General features: G+C 40.1%; 1 protein-coding gene across 1 annotated transcript in view; it reads left to right on the top strand.

Annotated features, from left to right (window-relative positions):
* The window catches only part of LOC122793260 (vomeronasal type-2 receptor 1-like), a 298,634-nt gene that overhangs the window by 50,773 nt on the left and 225,949 nt on the right, over nucleotides 1-21,912 (top strand). The window contains exon 3 of the mRNA XM_044061159.1: nucleotides 4,779-5,621. Within this exon, the coding sequence (XP_043917094.1) occupies nucleotides 4,779-5,621 (843 nt within the window). The remainder of the gene's footprint in view (nucleotides 1-4,778; nucleotides 5,622-21,912) is intronic.

Below are 21,912 nucleotides of genomic sequence, written 5' to 3'. Positions count from 1 at the left end.
ACACTGTTGGGACCTGACTCACATGCTGGGGAAAACTGGGATTCACTATCCTTCCCCACATTTGCATAGGAGTGCCTGCTAATGCATAATTATATGTCTCACACTGAGTCCCCCCCCCCCCCGTAGCAGCCACTACTCACTGGCCAGGTTGTCTTCTGCCTGCCATTGACTTGCATGGCAGAATACTGATTTTAGTTAGAATGCTTATTTTAGGTTTATTTTAATATTTCCTCCGATCCTGTTTACATGCCGCTGCCCTACGCTTAAACAGCCGAGATCGGCTAAAACAAAATAAAAGTTTTTTTTGTTTTTTTTTTTTTTTTTTTTTTGCAATGCCAATGGCCTTATACTTGGCTATTGGCATGCTTACTACTTGATATGCAGCCTTTAGTCAGAGCTGTCATAGCTCTGTTTTGGATTTTGCAGAAATGTACTCGGTCACTAACCGAGTACATTTCTGCAGATAGCACTAGTCTTACACGGACTGTTGCAAGCTTCCTGGATTGCAAAATCACCTCATTTGCATGGATTTCACCTACAAGTGGGGTGATTTGCATACCAGGGCTTAGTCCATGCAAGATTAGTACAGGTCAGTCTGTTCCTGGCTCGCATGGCAGACATATTGCCTGTTTCAGCTCCTGCACTCCGTGCAAGCTTTTGAAGACCTGGGGGATAGTTCTAGTGCTGTCATTAATCATTTGGTTGATATGATGAGAAAAACTCAAAGCTGAATCTACCCATATATCTAGGTCCTTAAGTGAATATATACTTTCAATCAATGTGTGCTATATTACATATTCACCTTTCAATGTATATCTCCCAAATCTCATAAGCTTAGTTTTTGATGTATTTATCAGAATATTATTCTCCTGTGTCCAAATGGTCAGTCTAGTCAAGTTCTTTTGCAGGCATGCCCTATCTGAAACATGTAATCAGTTTACCCAATTTCAGGTTATCTCCATACAGACTGCAGAGCACCTCAGATGAAAAACATAGGTTTGAAGGATAAACTTTAAAAAGAAAGGGCCTAGAACAAAGCCCTGTGGATACCCTGACTGTAACCAATAATTTCACCTGTCCAATTGCTGTATGATACCTGTCATATCCTGTTGGTAAGTCATGCAGTTATCCATCTTATCAAGAGTAAATCAATACCTAGTTGATCTAATTTATTTATCAGTGTTTTGTGTATGAACATGTCAAATGCTGAAGTTAAATCTATTTAAATTACATCACACACAATCTTTCATTTATAGCTGTTATTATATTCTTATAGAACATCATGCTAAAGGTGGTAACAGATCTGTTTTCAACACATGCATGCTGATATATGGTTTCAAGTCCCAACCTTTCCATTTCTGACAATAACTTTTCCAATATTACATTCTCCAATATATTTTAACAATATGAAAGCAGACTTAGGGATCTGTATGACTCTGGGTTTGCCTTACTCCCCTTTCCCTTAAACACAGGTTTAAGAAGTGCATGTCTCCAATCTTGAGGACTCCCCCCATATATATACAACCTAGTAAATAATAGATATAATGGTACTGTAAGTTCTTGCTGAAGTGTTCTCAGGTTATTATTACTAATTGTGTCTCATCCCAATGCATTGGTTGGATCCACTTTCTATAGTTCTTTTTCAGTATAATCTATTTTGATTCTAGTATCGGAAATTACTTGGATATCACTAGAACAACTTATCACCCACCCCCTTTGTGGAGCCGAACTGTTTTGCATAAGATTTTGTAAATATATCTATAATTTGCTGTGTCTGGGAAGAAATTTCAGAATCTATACAAAGTTTATTAATTTGTATGTCTTTACTCCTTCCATATCTTATATATCTATAAAATGGTTTCCTATTATGCTCAATACCTTTATATGAATTTTCTTCAAAATTTTCTTGATCTTTTCTCACATTATGATTAATTTGTTTGCCCAGCTTGTTTATTCCAGTTGTTATATGTTCCAGGGTTGTCTTTATTGTCACTGTTACACAATCTATAGTATTGGTGTTATCGCTGAACATGTAATAATCACAGGTCTCGTAACTAATCCGTATAATAAAACTTCCATGTGGTTTTTTAATAGAATCTCTGTTACAATAAAGACATTTACACCCTGACAAAACTGGTTTCCAGTCATTGTTGTTTACTCATGTTTCACAGACAATAACACCATCAATCTTGTGTGAACATAACAAATTTTCCAATAAAAAATATTATTATTAATGCTCCTAGCATTAGCAACCATCAGCGATGCATCACGTATTGCTATCTGTGAACTGTTAAATTTTCAACCTGGCAAAAATCCTGCCTTGTGGTTGTCAGATATTGCAAAATATCTGCTGCAAAAATTCTCTTCTCCTGAGCATGACAAATGTACGCCATCCTGGCTGAACACATGCATGCCCAGAATTATTCTCAGATGCCCTACACATTTCCATTTTTTTTAAATGGGACATTTTTCAGATAGGTTTTTACCAAAAAAAATCTTTTCATTCATGGTGACCTGACTCTCCTTCCTATGTGAAAAATATGTCTTACCACCAGCACAAGCTATACTATCTAAGATAGTTGCATTCATTTGTAGTGACATGAATAAAAACAGATCCATACTTCCTTACATTAAGGCATTGTAAGGTTTGTCTCTCATCCTCTATTTTTGCTCCTGGCAAGCATAACACTATTCGATGTTCATTATCTTTTCTGCAACTGTAAGTATCAGCTATTCTAATAACTGAATATGCAATAATAAGAATATATTTTCTGATCAGATCTGAAGAGTCTTCAACTTCTAATTCAGTAATATAAGCTCTATCAATTGTTACAAAGGAGTGCTCTTCATCACCATTAGTCTTATTAATCCCACTGTTTTCATTGTGTATTACATTTGCAAGCATACAGTTCTCATTCAGCTGGCTTTGTACATCCACAGCTTGAGCCATATTGTTAATGTTTGTCTGTCTTTCTCCTCTTATTTTCTTACAGTAATGTTCTTCGATCCTTCCACGTTCAATTTTGATTTCTTCCTTTCTAACTGCCCCTTGACCTTCTCTTTTGGAAACATGCTGCCTTTTTCTATAGACTGAAGATTTTCTGATAGAAACATGTTATCATTCCCTGCAATCTGTGTATTACATAACAAAGCAGTGTCCTTTTAGTATGCATTCTCTTTACAGACATTTATCAGTTTCTTTTTCTTCCTTGTTATTTGTTGTGAATACTTGTATCCAGAATTCCAAAGTTGTTAGGGGCATCAGCTTGTTTCACAGGGGTTGAGTGATCTTTACAGACAATAGACACATCCTTTTGTAATGTGCTCTGTTTGCTCTTTGTCTAACAGTATTTATCGCACCTGTCCAGTCATTAATATATGTAACAACAGTTCTCCAAGCTGTGCCAATTGCACAAGTGCAATCATCATCAGTAAGTTCAGATTTACTACTAATAATCGTAAATGAATCATTCAGCTTTTGACATGAGGAGCACAAATCACTAGTGTTATCAGGTGTTATCTTTAAATATAAATAGCATTTATTATATTACACTGTTCAAGATATTTGTGCCTTAACAAATCATTAATGGCATACTCATTTAAGGAATCCATATTCAGCTTCAAATGAATGAAAAATTATGAAAGAAAAAATAATCAAAATCAGTTACCACAGAATTCAAAGAGAACTTAAATTGACGTCTATGAGAAAAATCACACAAGCAATATACAACTAAATACCAAAGTACAGTAAAGTTCTTGCTCTGACCTTACAAGTTCTGAAAGTCAGACAAAAGCTAGAATTTCTTTATGTCTTGTGCTCACAGTAGCACCTCTTTTTAGCAATAAAGTTCAAGAAATCACAAACCAAGACAGGATTGTTTAGATAAACTCTGGACTGTGCTGTCAAAGTCTTTGTGGCTATAGCTGACTATGTCCCTTAGGATGGCTAGAGTTTGCCTGTCTAAACCTTACCCTTTTTGACAACAATCAGTTAAAATCAAAAGTAAAATATCTAGCTATGGATCAAAGTAAATTTTCTTGTCTACAAGCTATCCCTTTCTTCCTAGAAACAGTAAAAAACAATGGTATGACATAAAATATAAATTCAAATAAGACTTCTCTTGCCAGGCAACTCCACAGTAAATCACAAACCAAGACAGGATTGCTTATATAAGCTCTGGATCTTCCTTGTAGTATGTGTAACTTTATAGCTGACTAGGTCCCTTAGGATGCTTAGAGTATGCCTGTTTAAAACCTATCCCTTTCTAACAACAAACAGTGAAAATTAAAGGTAAAAGAACAAACTATAATTAATTCAAATCTTCTTGTTTCTAAGCTATCCATTTCTTCCTATAAACAGTAAAAAACAGTAGTAAGAAATAAAATATAATTTCAAGTAAAACTTCACTTACCAGGCAGCTCGAAAGTAAATCACAAACCAAGACAGGATTGTTTAGATAAGCTCTGGATTGTACACTTAATTATACTTGTGTGTATGAACATAATGTTGTAACTATCTGAATTATCTGATGCAGAAAAATAATTTCTTCAGTCCTTTAAACAAATGCATTCTATTTAAAGTCTTTATACCTTCCCACACTGTATTTCACAATTGACTGCAATATTTTAGTGAACGCAGAAATGTTCTTATCTTTCAGATATCTGAATTGCCAAATAGATGTCGTCCTACTGTTGTATTTTTAAGTCACACACTATTAATCTTTTGTAATAATGTAAATTTAAGTAAAATTAAAAATGCCATTTATAATGTTTTTCAGATCAGTCATGGAGCTGGGCTTCCAGTTCTGAGTGACAAGCTTCAGTTCCCATCATTTCTCCGAACTGTTCCAAGTGCTTATTATCAGCCATTTGGCCTGGCCCAGTTTATTGTTCACTATGGCTGGACATGGGTGGGCCTGGTGGCTACAGATAATGACTTTGGGATTCAGGGAAGTCAACAACTCAAGGAAGAACTAATAAAAGTGAGAGTATGCCTGGCATATTATGAAGTCATTCCAACTCAAATTCCCAAATCGAGGGCGGTCTCTCTTGTTCACACCATCAAGAAGTCATCAGCAACAGTTGTAGTAATTTATGCATTCACAGCACAGGTGATTTCTCTGATGGAGGAGATTCTACAACACAATATTACTGGCAAAGTTTGGATTGCAAGTTCTAGTTGGGCATTCTCTGATGCCTTTTCAAAAAAGGAGTTGTGGAAAGCACTACATGGGACACTGGCTTTTACATTTTACAGTGGCAACATCCCTGGTTTTAAAGAATTCCTTTATACACTGTCTCCCTCCAGATATCCCAATGACAATTTTATTAAAGAATTGTGGGAAACTGCTTTTGGCTGCAAGTGGCCAGTGAATGGAAGTGCTGAAATACTGTCTACAGAAAATAAAAATGCAAAAAGTAGCTTTTGTACTGGCAAAGAAAGCCTGGAATCCCTTGATGCTGCAGTGTATCAGACTGAAAAGTTTCGTTGTACCTACACAATGCACAATGCAGTGTATACTCTGGCATTTGCATTGCATAATTTACAATCATGCAGCCATGGGGAAGGACCATTTGCTAATAAAAGTTGCACAAACAAGAATAATTTTCAGTTATGGCAGGTATGTCTTAGTAGTTTTGCAGTTAGCTATGTTTTCAGTTCTGTACACAGCAGAACTGGTTTTGTGCTGCATGTGCTATACATAGACATGTATTTCAAATCACACATATCTACATACACATATACATATACGCTGTTCGAAATTTTAAGTATTTGAGCCATGATATATAAATACATATGCATACCCAGGATTTAACACTTTTACAGTTATAGATATTAACTATTCCATAATAGTTTTCACAACCACTGAAGACAGTGCTATTACACAGTGTTTTAATATGGAAGATGCAGTGATTTGTTGTTTTATCAATCAAAATGTTTTAAAATTAAGCTACTTGAACAACAAAGATTAAGTTTAGTGCTGGCATCACTTCATTTCCTTTTTCTTACTGAATTCAAAAACAGGATTAATTATTTTGTAACATGCTAACCCTTTACAGTGAGTGATGGCTTACATTGGCATGGGCTGGCAGTACCACAGTATATGGTACTGGTATGACTCATTTTATACTGACACTGAAATAATTATCAGGAAAACATGGATGCTTCAGCTTATTTTTTTTTTAAATACAGAAGGGATTATTTCACTGAACTGACTAACAGTTTGCACTATAATAAGCTAGTATGTAGCTAATTATAACCATTCAGCATCACAGCCATGCTTCAGGGTCTTATGTATGGTAGCATACTAAGTGGATTATGCCTGTCACATGCTATTGTACCTGCCATTAGCAATCAAGATTTTGAAAAAGTAGCTCCTATCCTTGTCTAAATGATTTGTATTCAAGGAACTCAGTGTCAGTTCTGGAACTAGGCTCTGCAATCAGATCACTGACAAAAAGTCACAAAGTTGTCCATATAAGTAAAACAGGTTGATCAAGTTACTAGACACAAATATCTTTCACTTGAATGCAGTCAAAGACTGGAGACATACTAGTCAAAAATTCATTACTAATGTGGAGGGGGGTGTTGTCACTGGGTTACAGTTAAATGATCATCAATCAGAATTTTCAGAAACAATCTATGTGTGTAAAGCAATGGGAATACATTATTGTTGTAAGATTGTTTCACTTTAGTACAATTCAGCTTTGAAGGCAGGTAATGTGTAACATCGATTCACTATAATTGCTTTTAAGTGGCTACTGGTCTGGCAAGTCAAGGGCAAAATGTGAATGCGCATGAGCATGTGTATGCATGTGTGTGTGTGTGTGTGTGTGTGTGTGTGTGTGTGTGTGTGTGTGTGTGTGTGTGTGTGTGTAACAAAAATAAGGATGGCAATACCAAGATTTTCTCTGAGCTACTGCACAATGGTACCTCCTTTACTGAGCCAACATATTGCCAGTATACTGGATGACAGATTCAGTGCTAACTTTACCCCCCAAAGGACCAATCGCAATACCAGTAGATTGCCAGGCACCCAGTATTACTGCTGCACAGGTTAAAACAGCACTGTCCAAGGCCAAGAATACAGCTTCTATGGGACCTGACAATATCCCTGGTCATGTTCTACATGAACTACAGTGTGAACTGGCACCTCACTTGTGTGCCCTGTTCAGTCACAGCCTCACCTCAGGCTTTGTCCCTACCAAATGGTGCACTGCTACAGTCATCCCTCTCCACAAAGGAGGAGTGACTACAGACCCTGGGAATTATCGCCACATTAGCCTGATGAGTCTGACATGCAAAGCTATGGAACGCATCATCATGGACCTAATAAACAAGGATATAGGGAATCTCCAAACTCTGGATCCCACACAGTTTGGTTTTGTGAAGGGTAGATCATGCCTGCTCAACTTGGTCGACTTCTTTGAGTCAGTCACCACAGCTGTGGATGAAGGCAAAGTGGTTCATACAGCCTTCCTTGATCTGGCCAATGCCTTTGATACCATTCCCCAGTCAGGAATCATAGAAAAACTCACTAAGCTAGGCATCAACCCCTATATCACTAGGTGGGTTGCAAACTGGCTCACAGATAGAACCCACAGTGTGAAAGTAGCTGACTCCAAGTCAGACTGCCAACCAATCATGAATGGAGTCCCTCAGGGTTCTGTCCTGGGTACTGTCCTGTTTGATAGCTACTTCTCTGAAGTCCAGGCCAACACAAAGGGACTCTGGCTGAAAAAGTTCGCAGACGATTGCAAGTTGGGAGCTATTATTAACTCCCCAAGTGATGTTGACATCCTACAGAAAGGCCTCACTGAGACTGGTATCAGAACCATGGCCTTAAGCTCAATGCCAAAAAATGTGCCGTCATCCCCAGTTCCCATGAATTACCACATTGATGGTGGTCTACTGAACACAGAAGGTGTTATAAGAGATCTGGGAACACAGGTTGACAGCAACCTCTCTTTTGATCACCACATTGCCACTGTGGTCAGAAAGTCCTTCTATGTGGCACATCTCATTACTAAGGGTTTTGCATCCAGGAAGAAAGAGGTAATTGTCTCACTCTACTCTTCCCTCATTAGGCCAATCATCAACCATTTGGCACGTACCTCACTAGACACCTGCCATAACTGGAGAGGCTGCAAAAGTACCTCACAAAGATTATCCTAGGCCTTAAACACTTGTCCTATATGGACAGATTAAAAAAACTCCAACTATTCTCTGTCTCATATCATCTACTTAGAGGCAATCTCAGCTTGACTTACAAAGCCATGTCTAACCCAGCTCTGTTAGAAATGCTACATCTAAAGAAATCCCAATCCCTCTGCACCACATGCTCCAGAGACCTCAACCTCATTACCACAATCAACAGAACGGGCTGGAGGGACAGGTTCATAACCCAGAGACTGCCCATGTTATGGAATAAACTTCCCATACATGTCAAACAGAGAACCTCACTGGTACTCTTCAAGAGAAATCTTGATGAGTGGATGGGAAATAGAAAATTTACCCTGGGGATCACTTCAGTGGCTCTACAAAACAGAGGCACTGGGAATTAAGGTTGGGTGGCATGATGCCATGGTAATCCTATGGGCTAGGCTTGTAAAGGCTCCAGGCCCATTAGCCTAGTACACACCTATGACCCACCTATGAACATATTGCTGTGTGGGCAGAATTTCCCTCACTTGATCAAAGTCAGACTTCAGAGTAGTATCCTTTCAGAAAGTGGTTAAACTATGGGCAGGAATGGGAGCCTGTAGAGGAAAGTAACTGTCACAAATGACCACTGCAACTGACTGCTGCTGTCACTTCATCCCAGTTAAAAGATCATTAATTTGAAATACTGGGGCAGAATGTATGCAAGATGAAGGAAAATATACCATTATGGAAAGAACTGTTTTCACTGTACCTCCTCTAAATGTGGCTATATTTGGTGGTAGTCTGTAGTCAGAAACAATTGACTGCTACTGTGGCTTGATCACAATTATTTTTTAACTGGTATATTAAGGCTGCGAGTGTGTGTGTGTGTGTGTGTGTGTGTGTGTGTGTGTGTGTGTGTGTGTTAAATGAATTACAGCAGATTACTGTGTCTCAAATTTCTTTAGTATGACCACAGTGAAAAAGGAAAGTGCAGTAACAGCTGATGATATAAAAATACTGCTGTAGCTAGAAATGTTTTAAATTATGTAATTATTTTGTGTTGATAAGTAAAGAAGCATAGCTTAATCTGACATTGCTCATACATTTATTATGTTAGATGCTGCTCAGAGACACAAGCATTCTGAAATGATAATTCTGAATGATACACAGAAAAAGATCCCTAGTTTCCATAGGCATGGCTGAATGGGAAAGGTCATAGATCTCCACATGGCTGTTCAGACGTTAGCAGACCTAGCCTACAGTATGGTAATAGTAACAACATCATACTTCTCAGCCTCTTAGCCCAGGGACACTGGACAAAGGCACAAATAATAGGGGTATGAAGGCCAAAAAATAGGGACATATTTTAAATATTGCTCTTATACACTTAGAAAGTTGATAGAATAAAAGGTTTTGCACTAGCATATACTTTCTGAAGGATATGAGGTCTGAAACTCAAATGTCTGTCATTATTTAATGACTGGCATATTCAATGATTAGCTAGAAAAATGCAAATAATAAGAGGAACAGTGAAAACGTGTCAGACAAAAATCTGGACATTCTGCAAAAGTCTGGACATTTGACAGGTATGAACAGTGATGTCAATAAGAGCAGCAGAAAATTATGAAGAACTTACAGTAGATGATAACTCCAATGAAATTCAGTTTTAGAACATGATAACTATGGGACACTGCAAAAACAATGAATAATGTGCAATGGAAGCTGAAGTCCATGCATTCCAAAGTGATAAACCTAAGAGCCATTGCAGAAGAAGTAACACACTTTTGCTATGATTAGGGGAAGGAGAAGAGAGTCATGACTAAATGCAATTTTATGTCACATTGTTTACTGTTTGGCCTATGAAACTCCCCCATCCTCCCATGACTGAAAGATATCAGATAATCAACAACAGAAGCTGATAATGAAGGACATGCCTCGGTACTTCACTATGCACTTCTTAGATTAGCATGACAAAAATAGTCTGAATTTAGTCTGGAAGAACTCGCATCTCACAGTGAGGAAGACTGAAATTTAAATGGTCCTGATCAATACTAGCTATGCTTACTACAGATTTAAGGCAATGGAGCTTACTTGATGCTGCTAAAACGGACAAGAAACAGGAATCTGAGCTGCTCTAAGGTTTTGAAAGATTCTTTCATTTCAACAAAATAGTCATGAATAGCCAGAACTACTTGATCAGCATGTGTTAGTGGCTGATTTAGAAGCCAAAGTCATTGTACTTGAGCACCACCTCCCTCAGCATTACAGAAAAGTCCATCATTTGCTGGCATATTATCACCACCATGACCAGAATATATTTGACAGCTACTATATGGACAGAGACATTATGCAGGAGTTTGCAGAAATATTCCATCCTCACATGGAATCAAGGGGGATCCAAGGACTGCCTGTCACAATGAACATGAAGCTTTCTGTAGCATTAGCCATCCTTGCTATGGGGACCTTTCAGAATCTGTTTGAGGAACTGCTAGAAATTTCTTAGACCTTGGCCTCTCGAATCTTATACCATTTGATATACATGATGCTGGTACATGTCAAGTAGCATATTCGGTTTCTATGGACAGCAGATAAGACAGCCACCACTATGCAGTCATTCTCCAACATAGTCCATTTCCCTGACATCCATGGGCTACAGACTGCACCCACATTGCTAACTAGGGCTTCCACTCATCAATTTCCAGCTGATGTGCAGTGCATAGGCTGTTGCATACAATATGTCTAGTTACTATCCAGGCAGTTCCAATGATTCCCAGATCTGGTGCACATGCAATCTATATCAGTATTTTATGTGGTGGGATTTTTTACAGGTTGTTCTAGTGAGTAGGTATGTGCTGTGTCAGTGACAGAGGTCATAAATGTTCACTCCCACAAACATAGGTAGGAGACTACAGATAATGGTATTTACTGTTGTGTGTTGCAAATGGTGATGCATATACCTTAGAGCCATGGTTGATGATGCCTATCTGCAGCCCCCAGATGGTGGTGGAGACAGTGTACAACACTGCTCTAGTGCAGACATGGAACATCTTTGAACATGTGTTTGGAGTGCTGAAGTCCCACCCGCACTGCCTGGATACAGCTGGTAATGCACTGCAGTACCTGCAGCAAGGTATTTGTGACATGTGCCATACTACTCAACATGTTACTATTAAAACATAGGATTTGATGACTCTGACACTGCTGACATGCCTGTGCCAGCAGTGGAAGAGGAGCTGGATGTGGAGTCATTGGAGGATTGTATTGCAGCAAACCCTTATGTGAGGTAGACCTGTGCACAGTAGTTTCCTGGTACTGGCAAAAAGGAGGTATCTGGTCCACTACTATGGGCTATGGCAAGACAAGTTAAGCACAGAACAAAAATGATGCATGGACTGGCATGCCTGGGCTATGCATTTCAATGCATTCACTGGTCACACTGTGTGTCAAATATAACTATAGCTACATTAGACAAAGGGGTGGAAGGGGCAGAGATATTATCATTTTCACACATTTGGGCCACAATAGCATGGGATAGCAATACTAGCATTAAAAGAATGGTCATGGATAGTGCCTATAGTAAGCACATACACAAACATGGCTAGGAGGATGTGGGGGTGTCAGGGATGATGTCCTCACCTAATGGGGTGGAGCCTTCTAGGGTGGAAGGCTGGCTTTGTGTACCATGTGCTCCTAAAGTATCAGTTTTGGAAGAATGTGTTCCACAAAATGGAGTAGCACTTTGGTTGGATAGGAAAACAGTCTCCATGGTCCCTGCTGTGTGATTCTGGCAGATGAATAGTACTCAGCATGCCATGATCAGACATGACTACATGTTAGTCATGGAACACCTGCACAGGAATGGCTTGTTGTTGAACTGTGGGACCTTGTGTGGGATGCCTGGTGGAATGTACTCTCACTGAAGCTGGATGACCATTGGTCAATTCATGTGAGCATCCAAGGCCAGGGGTGGAGGCCACAGTGGAGATGGATAAGAATTTTCTATGTCTGTTGAGCATTCATTGCTAGGGGAATAGGCCATATTGGAGCCAGATAAGCATTTCCCATGTTCAGATGAATGCCCATGAGCCAGGGGTGGAGGCAGCCATGGACAATCTGGCTATCTCACTAAATGTGTGTCTAATATCTATGTTAAGTAACTGTACACACCTGCAGTGTGCAGTCAATCCCTACCATAATTATGATGGTCAGCTCCTAACAGCTGCACAGACACACTAATTGATGCCAAGTGGGCTGCCATTAGTCAAGTTCCTTACAGTGGTTAAAGGTTTTCACCCAGTTATGTAACACATTGAACAATTCTGACATGGTGTGATTAGCAGTCACCTATGCCAAAATTACAGCCCTGTACATCTACTGATTAATATTAATGGTAGCACTCAAGTCATGGAACATTCTGGTCTCATGGCACTGATGGGTATGAACATGATTCTCCACAATAATGTGTGTGAGATTGTGTTTGTGTGTGGTATATGTGGGGGGCACCTAACAGATGATGTGGCCCTCTGATACTTCCTGTAATGATACCAATGGTGTATCAGGTGTGAGGCTGTCATAGACAGATCATCCTATACTAAATAGAGGTGATGCTGGGGGCTCATCCTGGACCTCTGCAGTCTGCTCATCTGTAGGAGAAGGCAGTGTTTCCTCATTGTTAGTGTTGCTGCCATTTCCATGATGTCTTTGTACTGTGCCTGGAGAATGATGGTATCATGATCAGACACTAGAGACAAGCTAACATGAATCATGCGTTGACTTGTAGTAACATATCATCTGTCAGTGGAATCTGTGAGTGTATACAGATAAAATATGAGTATGAAATCAAGTACATGTGCAACTTCCACCAGCATGCAGCAAGCAGACCTCTGCATAAGAAGAAGATATATAGCATACTGGTACATACATACCTTGTGGTACAAGTTGTCTAAGTTGTAGGCCAGATTCCCTGGATGACAGAAATGCAGAATGATATGTCAGAGTAAACAGTGCAGATATGCTGAACATCATTACATTAGACTGATGTGTGCCACTACTCACCTGGTACACTCCCTAGCAGACACTTTAACAGTCATACTATATGGTGTAGGTGGTCTGTGTTGCAGCCCTGAAGTTCCCAGGTGACATAAATGCAGATGGACATGTATAAGTAAACCATTCAGATGTGCTAGGTAATGGAACTAAATGTGTCACTACTCAAATCCAAATCTTTTGGGTTTCTAATACCATGACAGGAATGGATCCCATTCTTAAATCAAACTATGATTAAAGTTCATGAAATTAGTATTGTTTCAATCTTTGATGTAAGCCAGAAGTACTCTTTGCATCACCCACAATGTGCTCAGTAATGACTCCTCCTGCAATTCATATGGCATTACATGTATTGGTAACATATCTAAATACGATTCAGTGTCTATGAGCTGCTGGTTTGTCAGTGGTGTTTAACTTGTCTCTAGGTATTTTCTGGGCCATGGCTTTGAAACAGAGGATCTTGCCAGTGACTCTGTGATGCATCTGTACCAATGTTTTATTATTATGACCCACTTCATTGATGTTGCATATCAGTTACTGTGACACCTAGTTGGAAGTCCATGTCAGTTTACCTTTGTCCAGGATTCTCCTGCCATGTATGCATAGGACCTGCAGCAGCACCTCAGTCTCCAGTGGAATAAACTTTTCCTGGCACTAATTGCTCTTTTTCTGCCATGACAGTATGGTTATATAGAGCCATGTATGTCAGCCAGCATCAACATCTCACTTCCATATGAAGGTAGTGTTGGCACAGCCCTGTGCACTGTTATGAGGTAATTGTTCTGACAATGTGCCTTAGTGTGACAGTTGTATCATGTGACACATGCATATTGTCCCTTGCAACTTTCCTTATAGCACAGTATTTGCCTGGTGTATGGCAGGACTGAACATCCCCATTAGCCTGCTCTGCTGTCTATGTGCCTATTCAGCATTGTGAAGGCAATTACACAGCAGGACTATGAGTTAGTCTGCCTGTTACCTTCTCCCCCACAGGAGAACTGTAATTGGCCCTGGCTGCACCATGACCCTGGCTGGATGCCAACCCCCCAAAGGACAGCAACCTATCCTGCCTGTCCTTTATACCCTGTTCATTTCAGCTCCTTCCACGTCCTGTCAGACCCCATGTCATGGCCAGTATAATGTTAACATACACAATCCACCAATGTGTGGTAATATGTGTATAGCAATCATACTCCCTTAAGCAGTGACTGCAGTGGTGCTGTGCATTACAAGTAACCCTGTTTGCTGTCACTTTCCCTATATGCCAGTGTACTCAAATATCTCGTTTCTTCGGTATTCTCTGTTGTCAGCTGTAATGCAGTCTCCTGCAAAATGGTAACCTTGATTTATTTTTGGGTGGGAAAGTTAAAGTGCCTCCAAGAAGAACTGAACCCTCACATAAAGTCACTGTTCAAGCTTAGCCTTACTACAGGATATGTACCCAAGGAATGGTGTACAGCAACAGTGGTCCCACTCCACAAAGGTGGTGCCACAACGGACCCCGGAAACTATCGCCCTATAAGCCTGACTAGCCTGGTCTGCAAAGCTATGGAGTGTATCATCATGAAACTCATAAACAAAGACATTGGGAACCTCCAAACACTGGATCCTACCCAATTCGGCTTTGTTAAGGGCAGATCTTGCCTCTTGAACCTGGTTGACTTCTTTGAAACAGTCACCAAGGCCATAAATGAAGGGAAGATAGTCCGCACAGCCTACCTGGACCTCGCAAAAGCCTTCGACACAATACCCCACTCAGGCATCATAAATAAGCTCACCAGCTTAAATATCAATCCCTGTGTCACAAGATGGGTTTCAAACTGGCCCAGGGATAGAACCCACATGGTCAGAATTGCAGGTGCCATGTCAGACTCTAAACCAGTTACAAGTGGCGTCCCACAAGGCACAGTCCTGGGACCTCTCTTGTTCGGTATATATTTCTCTGAGGTACAGACTAACATGGGAGGACTATGGCTGAACAAGTTCGCAGATGACTGCAAATCGACTCACCGACTGACACAAGCATCCTCCAAAAGAGTCTTACAGAGACGGATAACTGGTGCCAGAGCCATGGCCTAAAGCTAAATGCCAAAAAGTGCATAGTCAGCCCCTTTGGGAAGAACAAAGTGCACACAAATTACCACATAGGTGTTAATCCATTAAGTACGGAAGAAGTAATTAGGGATTTGGGGACCCCAAGTAGATAGCAATCTCTCCTTTGACAATCACGTTGCCAAAGTGGTTAGAAAGACCTTCTATATAGCCCACCTTATCATGAAAGGGTTCACTTCTAGATCAAGAGAGGTCATTGTGCCCCTGTACTCATCACTCATCAGGCCCATAATTGAATACAATGCCCCATTTGGGATGTACCTTACCTGACACCTGCAGCAACTGGAAAGACCCCAAAAGTACCTCACCAAGCGGATCAAGGGACTCAAACAGATGCAGTTAGGCTAAAGAAACTCCAGCTCTACTCAGTTGCTTACCGCCTACTCAGAGGCGATCTGTGCCTGACGTATAAAGCCATGTCCAACCCAGAATTAATGGACATGCTCCACCTCAGGAAATCCAAATCCCTTAGAGCTACACACTCCAGGGACTTAAACCTCAGCACAGAAATAAATAGGACATGCTGGAGGGACAGATTCATATCCCAGAGGCTCCCCTTACTCTGGAACAAAATCCCAATCCATGTTAGGCAGAGTCCCTCAATGACCCTCTTCAAGAGAAATATTGACGAGTGGATGGGAGATCGTAGGTTTACCCCTGGGATCTCTTCTGTGTCCCTACTAGACAGAGGCACAGTAAACTAACCTCAAAAGGGCTATCTTCTGTGACCTACTATACAGAGGCACAGTCAAGTAATCTAAAAGGATGGTGAAAGCCAAACACACTCTGGCTAGGCTTATAAATGCCCTAGGGCAGATAGCCTAGTATCAACCTATGAACCTATGAACCTATGCTGATGAGGTCTCTGAATAATGCCAATGTAATCAGGATTGGCCTTAGGTCAACTGGTGCCCTAGGCAAAAGGGCTCCATGATGCCCCCCACACCACCTAGTGCCCGCATCCTGGTTTACCTACACCAAATAAATGCTGGAAAAGTGCCCCTGCCAGAGCGGCATCCTAGGTGGCCACCTTGTTGGCCTTTGCCTAAGGCCGGCTATGAATGTAATACAATACATCATCAGCTGTATTCCACCCTACAGGCTCAAGTTTGGCTCAAGTATGGACATTGTCACAGTATTCTGCTTCTTGTCATGACTGTGCTGTGGCATGGATGTCATATGTACACTTGGAAAGTCTGACCCTACAACTGTTGCCCTTTCTGTGTACTACTGGCCTTGTGTGTCATGCTGCTATGGTGGTGGGGAATCTCACGACAGCAGGATCTGACACTGACTCAAGCAGGGCTTCATAACAGTGCAACAGGGAGTGCAAAATCTTTTTACACCTGCTGCACATAAAGCATATAGAGTGCCTGCTGGAAACTATGAAACTTCTTTGTAAAAGGTAGATGTCTGGCATGCACTTATCAGGACGGTGAGTAAAGCCACAGGTATCACCAACTCTGAAAATCAGTGTAGACATAAATATAGTGATCTGTGTAGGTGCCACCTATACCTTCTCTGCCAATGGGAAGACTAGGTTAGGGTGAAACAGCCTCCATATCACAGCAAGAATCCTCTTGCATTGTACCTTAAGCCTAAAAACTTAAAACCATATATAACATACTATTGTAGGTGGGTTATGCTCATTAATATGTTATTTCTGTTTTCTAGTGGAGGAAGAAATTGTGACAAATAGAACAGTCTGCCAAAAGGGGCAGGTCAGTGTCTTCAAGTGGTGGGGTAAGTGCACTTGTTTTGTTGCAGTTACTGTATATGTGTTTAACCTATCAGGGTCCATTTTTTTAATTGTCTTCTATTTTTCTTCTTCCATATGAATTTAAGTACATAATTCTTTATACATAAAACCTTCATTTAACCATTCATCCAAAATCTTTAAAAAATATTTTGTTGCCAGTTCCTTACAGTTTTATACATTTCATACCCTATTACATCAGGGGATGCAGACACATTTATATTTACTTGTCCTAATAGTTTATCTAGCTCATTTTAAAAAGCCTTCTTTTCCAATTGTTTATTCTTCTTTTCTGTTAACTTTTTTACTTTCCATGTTTTTTCACTACCTTCTTTTTCCCTTTAAACATTCCTTGCACATATTGCACTGCACTATGCATAATATTTTCCTGAGTTCATTCTTTTTCTCCTTTTACATTTTTTATTTCTCTCATTACACTAACATCTGCCTTTACTAATCTGCTTAAATAACTAAATACTTCTTTGCTTTTTCCTTGAAAAAAAATTCTTCACTTACATACGATTTCTTGTATTTTTTCTTTATGTCTTTAATATATATTTTTTTCTTTATCAAAGTACTTTCTATCATTATCTTCTAAATCTTCCAATGCACCATTATATGTTCTTTTATATTTTACTTTCTCTATTTTATAACATCATATTGCCACTGTAAAAAAACATTTTTATATGTTTCCTTAAATATCATCCACCATTCAGACCAGTTTTTATTAAATGTTCTTATAGTAATATGATCTTTCCATAACTGTTTTACTAATCTCCCTCCTTCTTTGTTCCATGCTTTCTTATTTATCCTTTTTATTCCTTTGCCTATTTTTATATATTCCTTGGTTTCTTTTATCTGCAACCATATTGCAAGATGATCAGAAAATCCTTTTTCAACTATCTCCCCTTCTCCTATAACTAAACATTTTGATAGTATAAAATAATCTATTCCAGTTCTGTACATACCCTTTTTGTAACTCCATGAATTTTTATCCCAAAGTTTTAACTTACCACATCTTATAACTTCTAACATTTTCCTATATCATTTTCTTTCTTTTCACGTTTGCCTCTTAAATCACAGTTAAAGTCTTCTGTTCATATTCCATAATCCATATTTATGATTATCACTACACAGTCTAAAATCTGATGAAGTAAGCTTTCCCCTTCTTTACAGTCAGTATAAGCATATAATTCTATATACTTGTTCTTTCCATTTTTAATCTGCAGTGGTTAATCTTCCCATTTTTGCTAAAGTTACATTTAATTGCTCTGCTGTATTTCTACAGAATACAGCTATTCCAGAACATATATTTCCCAAAATCCAGATTTTGTTTCTTCCTTGTTGTTTCCCTAGTTGTAATCTTTCTTCATTTGTTAAAATCTTGGGCCGGATTCCCAAAACCTCTGTGTAAGACTTAATATGTCTTACTCGGAGGCTGCAGTTGAATGGTATGACGTCAGCATGCCATGCATATTCATGAGGGCATGCTGAATCATACCCTAGGCTAACACGGTCCGTGTAGGAAAGTAGGGGGCATGTCCGAATGCCGAGTACTGCAAAAGGACATGCCCCCAGAAGAGTCAGAGGCCTGAAAGTAAACACCCACGAGCGAGTCCTTAGAAATGTCAAGGAACCCAACACCACACATCCCCAGAGACAAAACCCTACTGAAAAATGTGTAAAACGTAAAAATAGCAGTTTCATTTTTTTTTTTATAATTTCAAAAATGTTTGCCCGCATTTGCGCTCGTATGCACGGGTATGACCTTCGCTCAGCCACAGTTAGCAGACATTGAAAAGCATATAAGATCTATATATGCAAATTAAGCCAAGTAGCAATAGTATAGTGGTAGAGACATTGGCCAAAGAGGAGGTAGTCACGGTTCGAGCCCCCACAACATCATTCACCATTTTTATTTAAATAAGTATGAAACAATGCCCTGACACACACACACACACACACACACATATATATATATATATATATATATATATATATATATATATATATATATAACTATAATTTAAGTAAAATGTAATGAAATGGGCCATGTATTTGTGAAGAAATCCGACAGAATAATTTATAAAAAAGGATTATAATTGCCCATAGATGAACAACGCTTTAGCAAGCTGCATATAAGTGCCTGTAGGTGAGCAGCGCTTTAACAAGCTGTATTTGAGTGCCTGGAGGTGAGCTGCACTTTAACAAGCTTAATATGAGTGCCCGTAGCTCAGCAGTCTTCACCCAGCATAATATGAGTGCTCATAGCTAAATAACGCATTACCCAGCGTAAGCCGTTTGTGCGGAGCTGCGCAGCGTGCCAACCAGCTAACTGGCGGGCAACATTGGGCAAGCTATATCAAAGCCGCCTTTACACAGACACACCTCCTAGCCTGTCTAGACTGTAGTAAAAAAAAAAAGCACTGCCAAGGGTTGAACCCGGGATACTGTGCACCATAGTCAATGTACTGAACCACTAAGCCATGACAGTTGTACTGAGAAATACAGTATTAGCATATATATAGGAATGAATGAAAATAGAACCATGACAAAGCAGGTTTGCTTTAAGCTGATAAATATCCAAAATGGCCAATCAGAGATAAGTGCGGGAAAACCGGCATATATATAAGCCCCATAGGTGGGAATACACACCATAACTGATTGTGGTACCCATTTGCAGTCAGGATGGAAGGTGCAGGAGAGGGAAATCGCTTTAGAGCACAAAGGTGGGGTGTTGAGGAGTCAAAATATATGGTTTGGCTCCTAGTCCATGATCATGAAGCACAACACATGCAGGGCCAGGTTCAATGGGGTGTGTATAAGGCAGAGGCGTGGAACCGGTTGGCACATGATCTCACCAGTGCCACAGGCATTCCAAGGACAGGTGAACAGGTCCATCACCACCATGCAGACCTGAAGCGACGTAAGGAGGACCAACTGAACCGTTGGATCCATGAAGCCTGCCAAATGCCCAATGCCCCACTACTAAGTATCCATGTAATTACGTATGTAAGAAATGCTATCCTAGCCTATAGTATGGATAGGTATGTTCCAATATTCCTTCATTTATATTACAGCTGCAGGTGTCCGTTCCGCGAATCGGCAAGCCTATGCTGATAGGCTGCTGAGGTTGCGCCACCAGGCACGTTAGTAATTATTTAGCTGGTATTGTTATAGAATATAAGTGAGACAGATTGTAAAAGAGTTCATTGTTGTAACCCAGTAATAAAGGTGAAATAAGCCTAGAATAAAGATTCTGCTAGTATTGTAAGATTAGATAAGTGATGCAGCCTGGAAAAGAGTGTATTGCAATCCAGTAATAAAGATTAAACAAGTCTCAAATAGAGTTTCCACCTGTATTGTAATATCAGATAACTGCTTCAGCCTGAAAATGAGTGGTAATCAATCAACAAAGGATAGACAAGTGTCGAATACATCCTTGTAAATTCTGTCATATGAAATAAGTGAGTCAGCTGGAAAGGAATATTGTAACCCAGTAATAAATGTTAATAAAGCCTAGAATTAAGTACCATTCTGAAATGTAAATATAAAATAAGTGAGAGAGTGTGAGAAAGACAGTTTGAAGCTACCAAGAAAGCTGTAATAAGTCTGGAATAAAGGTATACTGCAGTCACTACATAATATTATGTTGCTGTACCCTTGCATTATGGAGATAGTATGATTGTATGAAATGCTGAACATCCACAGTTGTCTAGACCCATATAAATCAAATGTAGCATGATGCTGTACCTGAACACAGCCAGATATGAACATATATGAATAAAAATGGAATGTATATTAATGTAGCAGTAACATCCCCATCACCAACATTCCTAAGGTTACATACAGGAAAATGTGCAAATACATGTAGGGGATACATATCTGCATCTACTAGGAATGTACAGTATATGTATAGGTAGTGTAAGTTGTTAATGTAATAGTTCTCCACCCTACCCTATTTTCACAAATTATGCCATTCCACACCAAACTGGGTATGTGTATTCACAATTAATTCCCATGGACATTTGTCCTGTTGGTTCATACATATCTGCATGTACGTAGATGCATGTGCCCTGTTCACATATCCAAACCTGATGGCCTGTTGCCACCAATCAACCCTGCATGCTGTTGGAATGTGCACTGTTGTTCTAAATTTGCATGTGCTGCTCAATGTTCGGAATTCATGGGTGTTTGGTTAATGGGAAAACGGATGCATGCTGTTACAACTAATTTTGAATGGTGTTGTTTGTTACTAACCCAAAATGCCATAAAATACTGCTAAACATAGGACAACAGGGAAGGCAGGTTCCAGCGGACCCACCTCTCCCACCTCAGCTGGTGAGTGCACCTGGCATCAGTGCCCAGGCCGGGACCTCCTCCTCTGGTGGCCCTGTGCCACCTTCGGATGGAAGTGCTGCAGGGGATGGGGCTCGTCCCCCCTCTGCAAGCGTGGCCAGAGGAGAGCCTCCACTCACCCTCCATAGGGTCTGGTCTGTGGTGCGTAGTGAGATCAGGCGTTCTGTGACTGATCCCCTACGCCAGCTCAAGGCGAGAGTGGCGCAACTCACGGGTGTGCCTGCCCATCCTATCCAGCCCCCAGCACAGCCCCGGCCTGGGCTGTGAAGGCGCAGTGGTAACTGCCCATGGGTGGGGATCTCAGTTCCACTGTTGCCATCTGTGGGCTCATGGGCTCGCGATATCCAAACATCCGTCCCCGTCAATTGTGTTTACCCCCCACATGTGTCATACTCTGCCCCTGTATGCGCCTTGTTTGTCTTGTCTGTTAACCCCCCCAACCTACCTCCCCAAATATACCTACTTCCTGTACCTCACATTCCACTCAGACCTG

The sequence above is a fragment of the Protopterus annectens genome, chromosome 1.part0, assembly GCF_019279795.1.
Source record: "Protopterus annectens isolate FY-2018-M chromosome 1.part0, PAN1.0, whole genome shotgun sequence".
NCBI lineage: Eukaryota > Metazoa > Chordata > Ceratodontiformes > Protopteridae > Protopterus > Protopterus annectens.
This window is presented reverse-complemented; position numbering and strand designations above follow the sequence as displayed.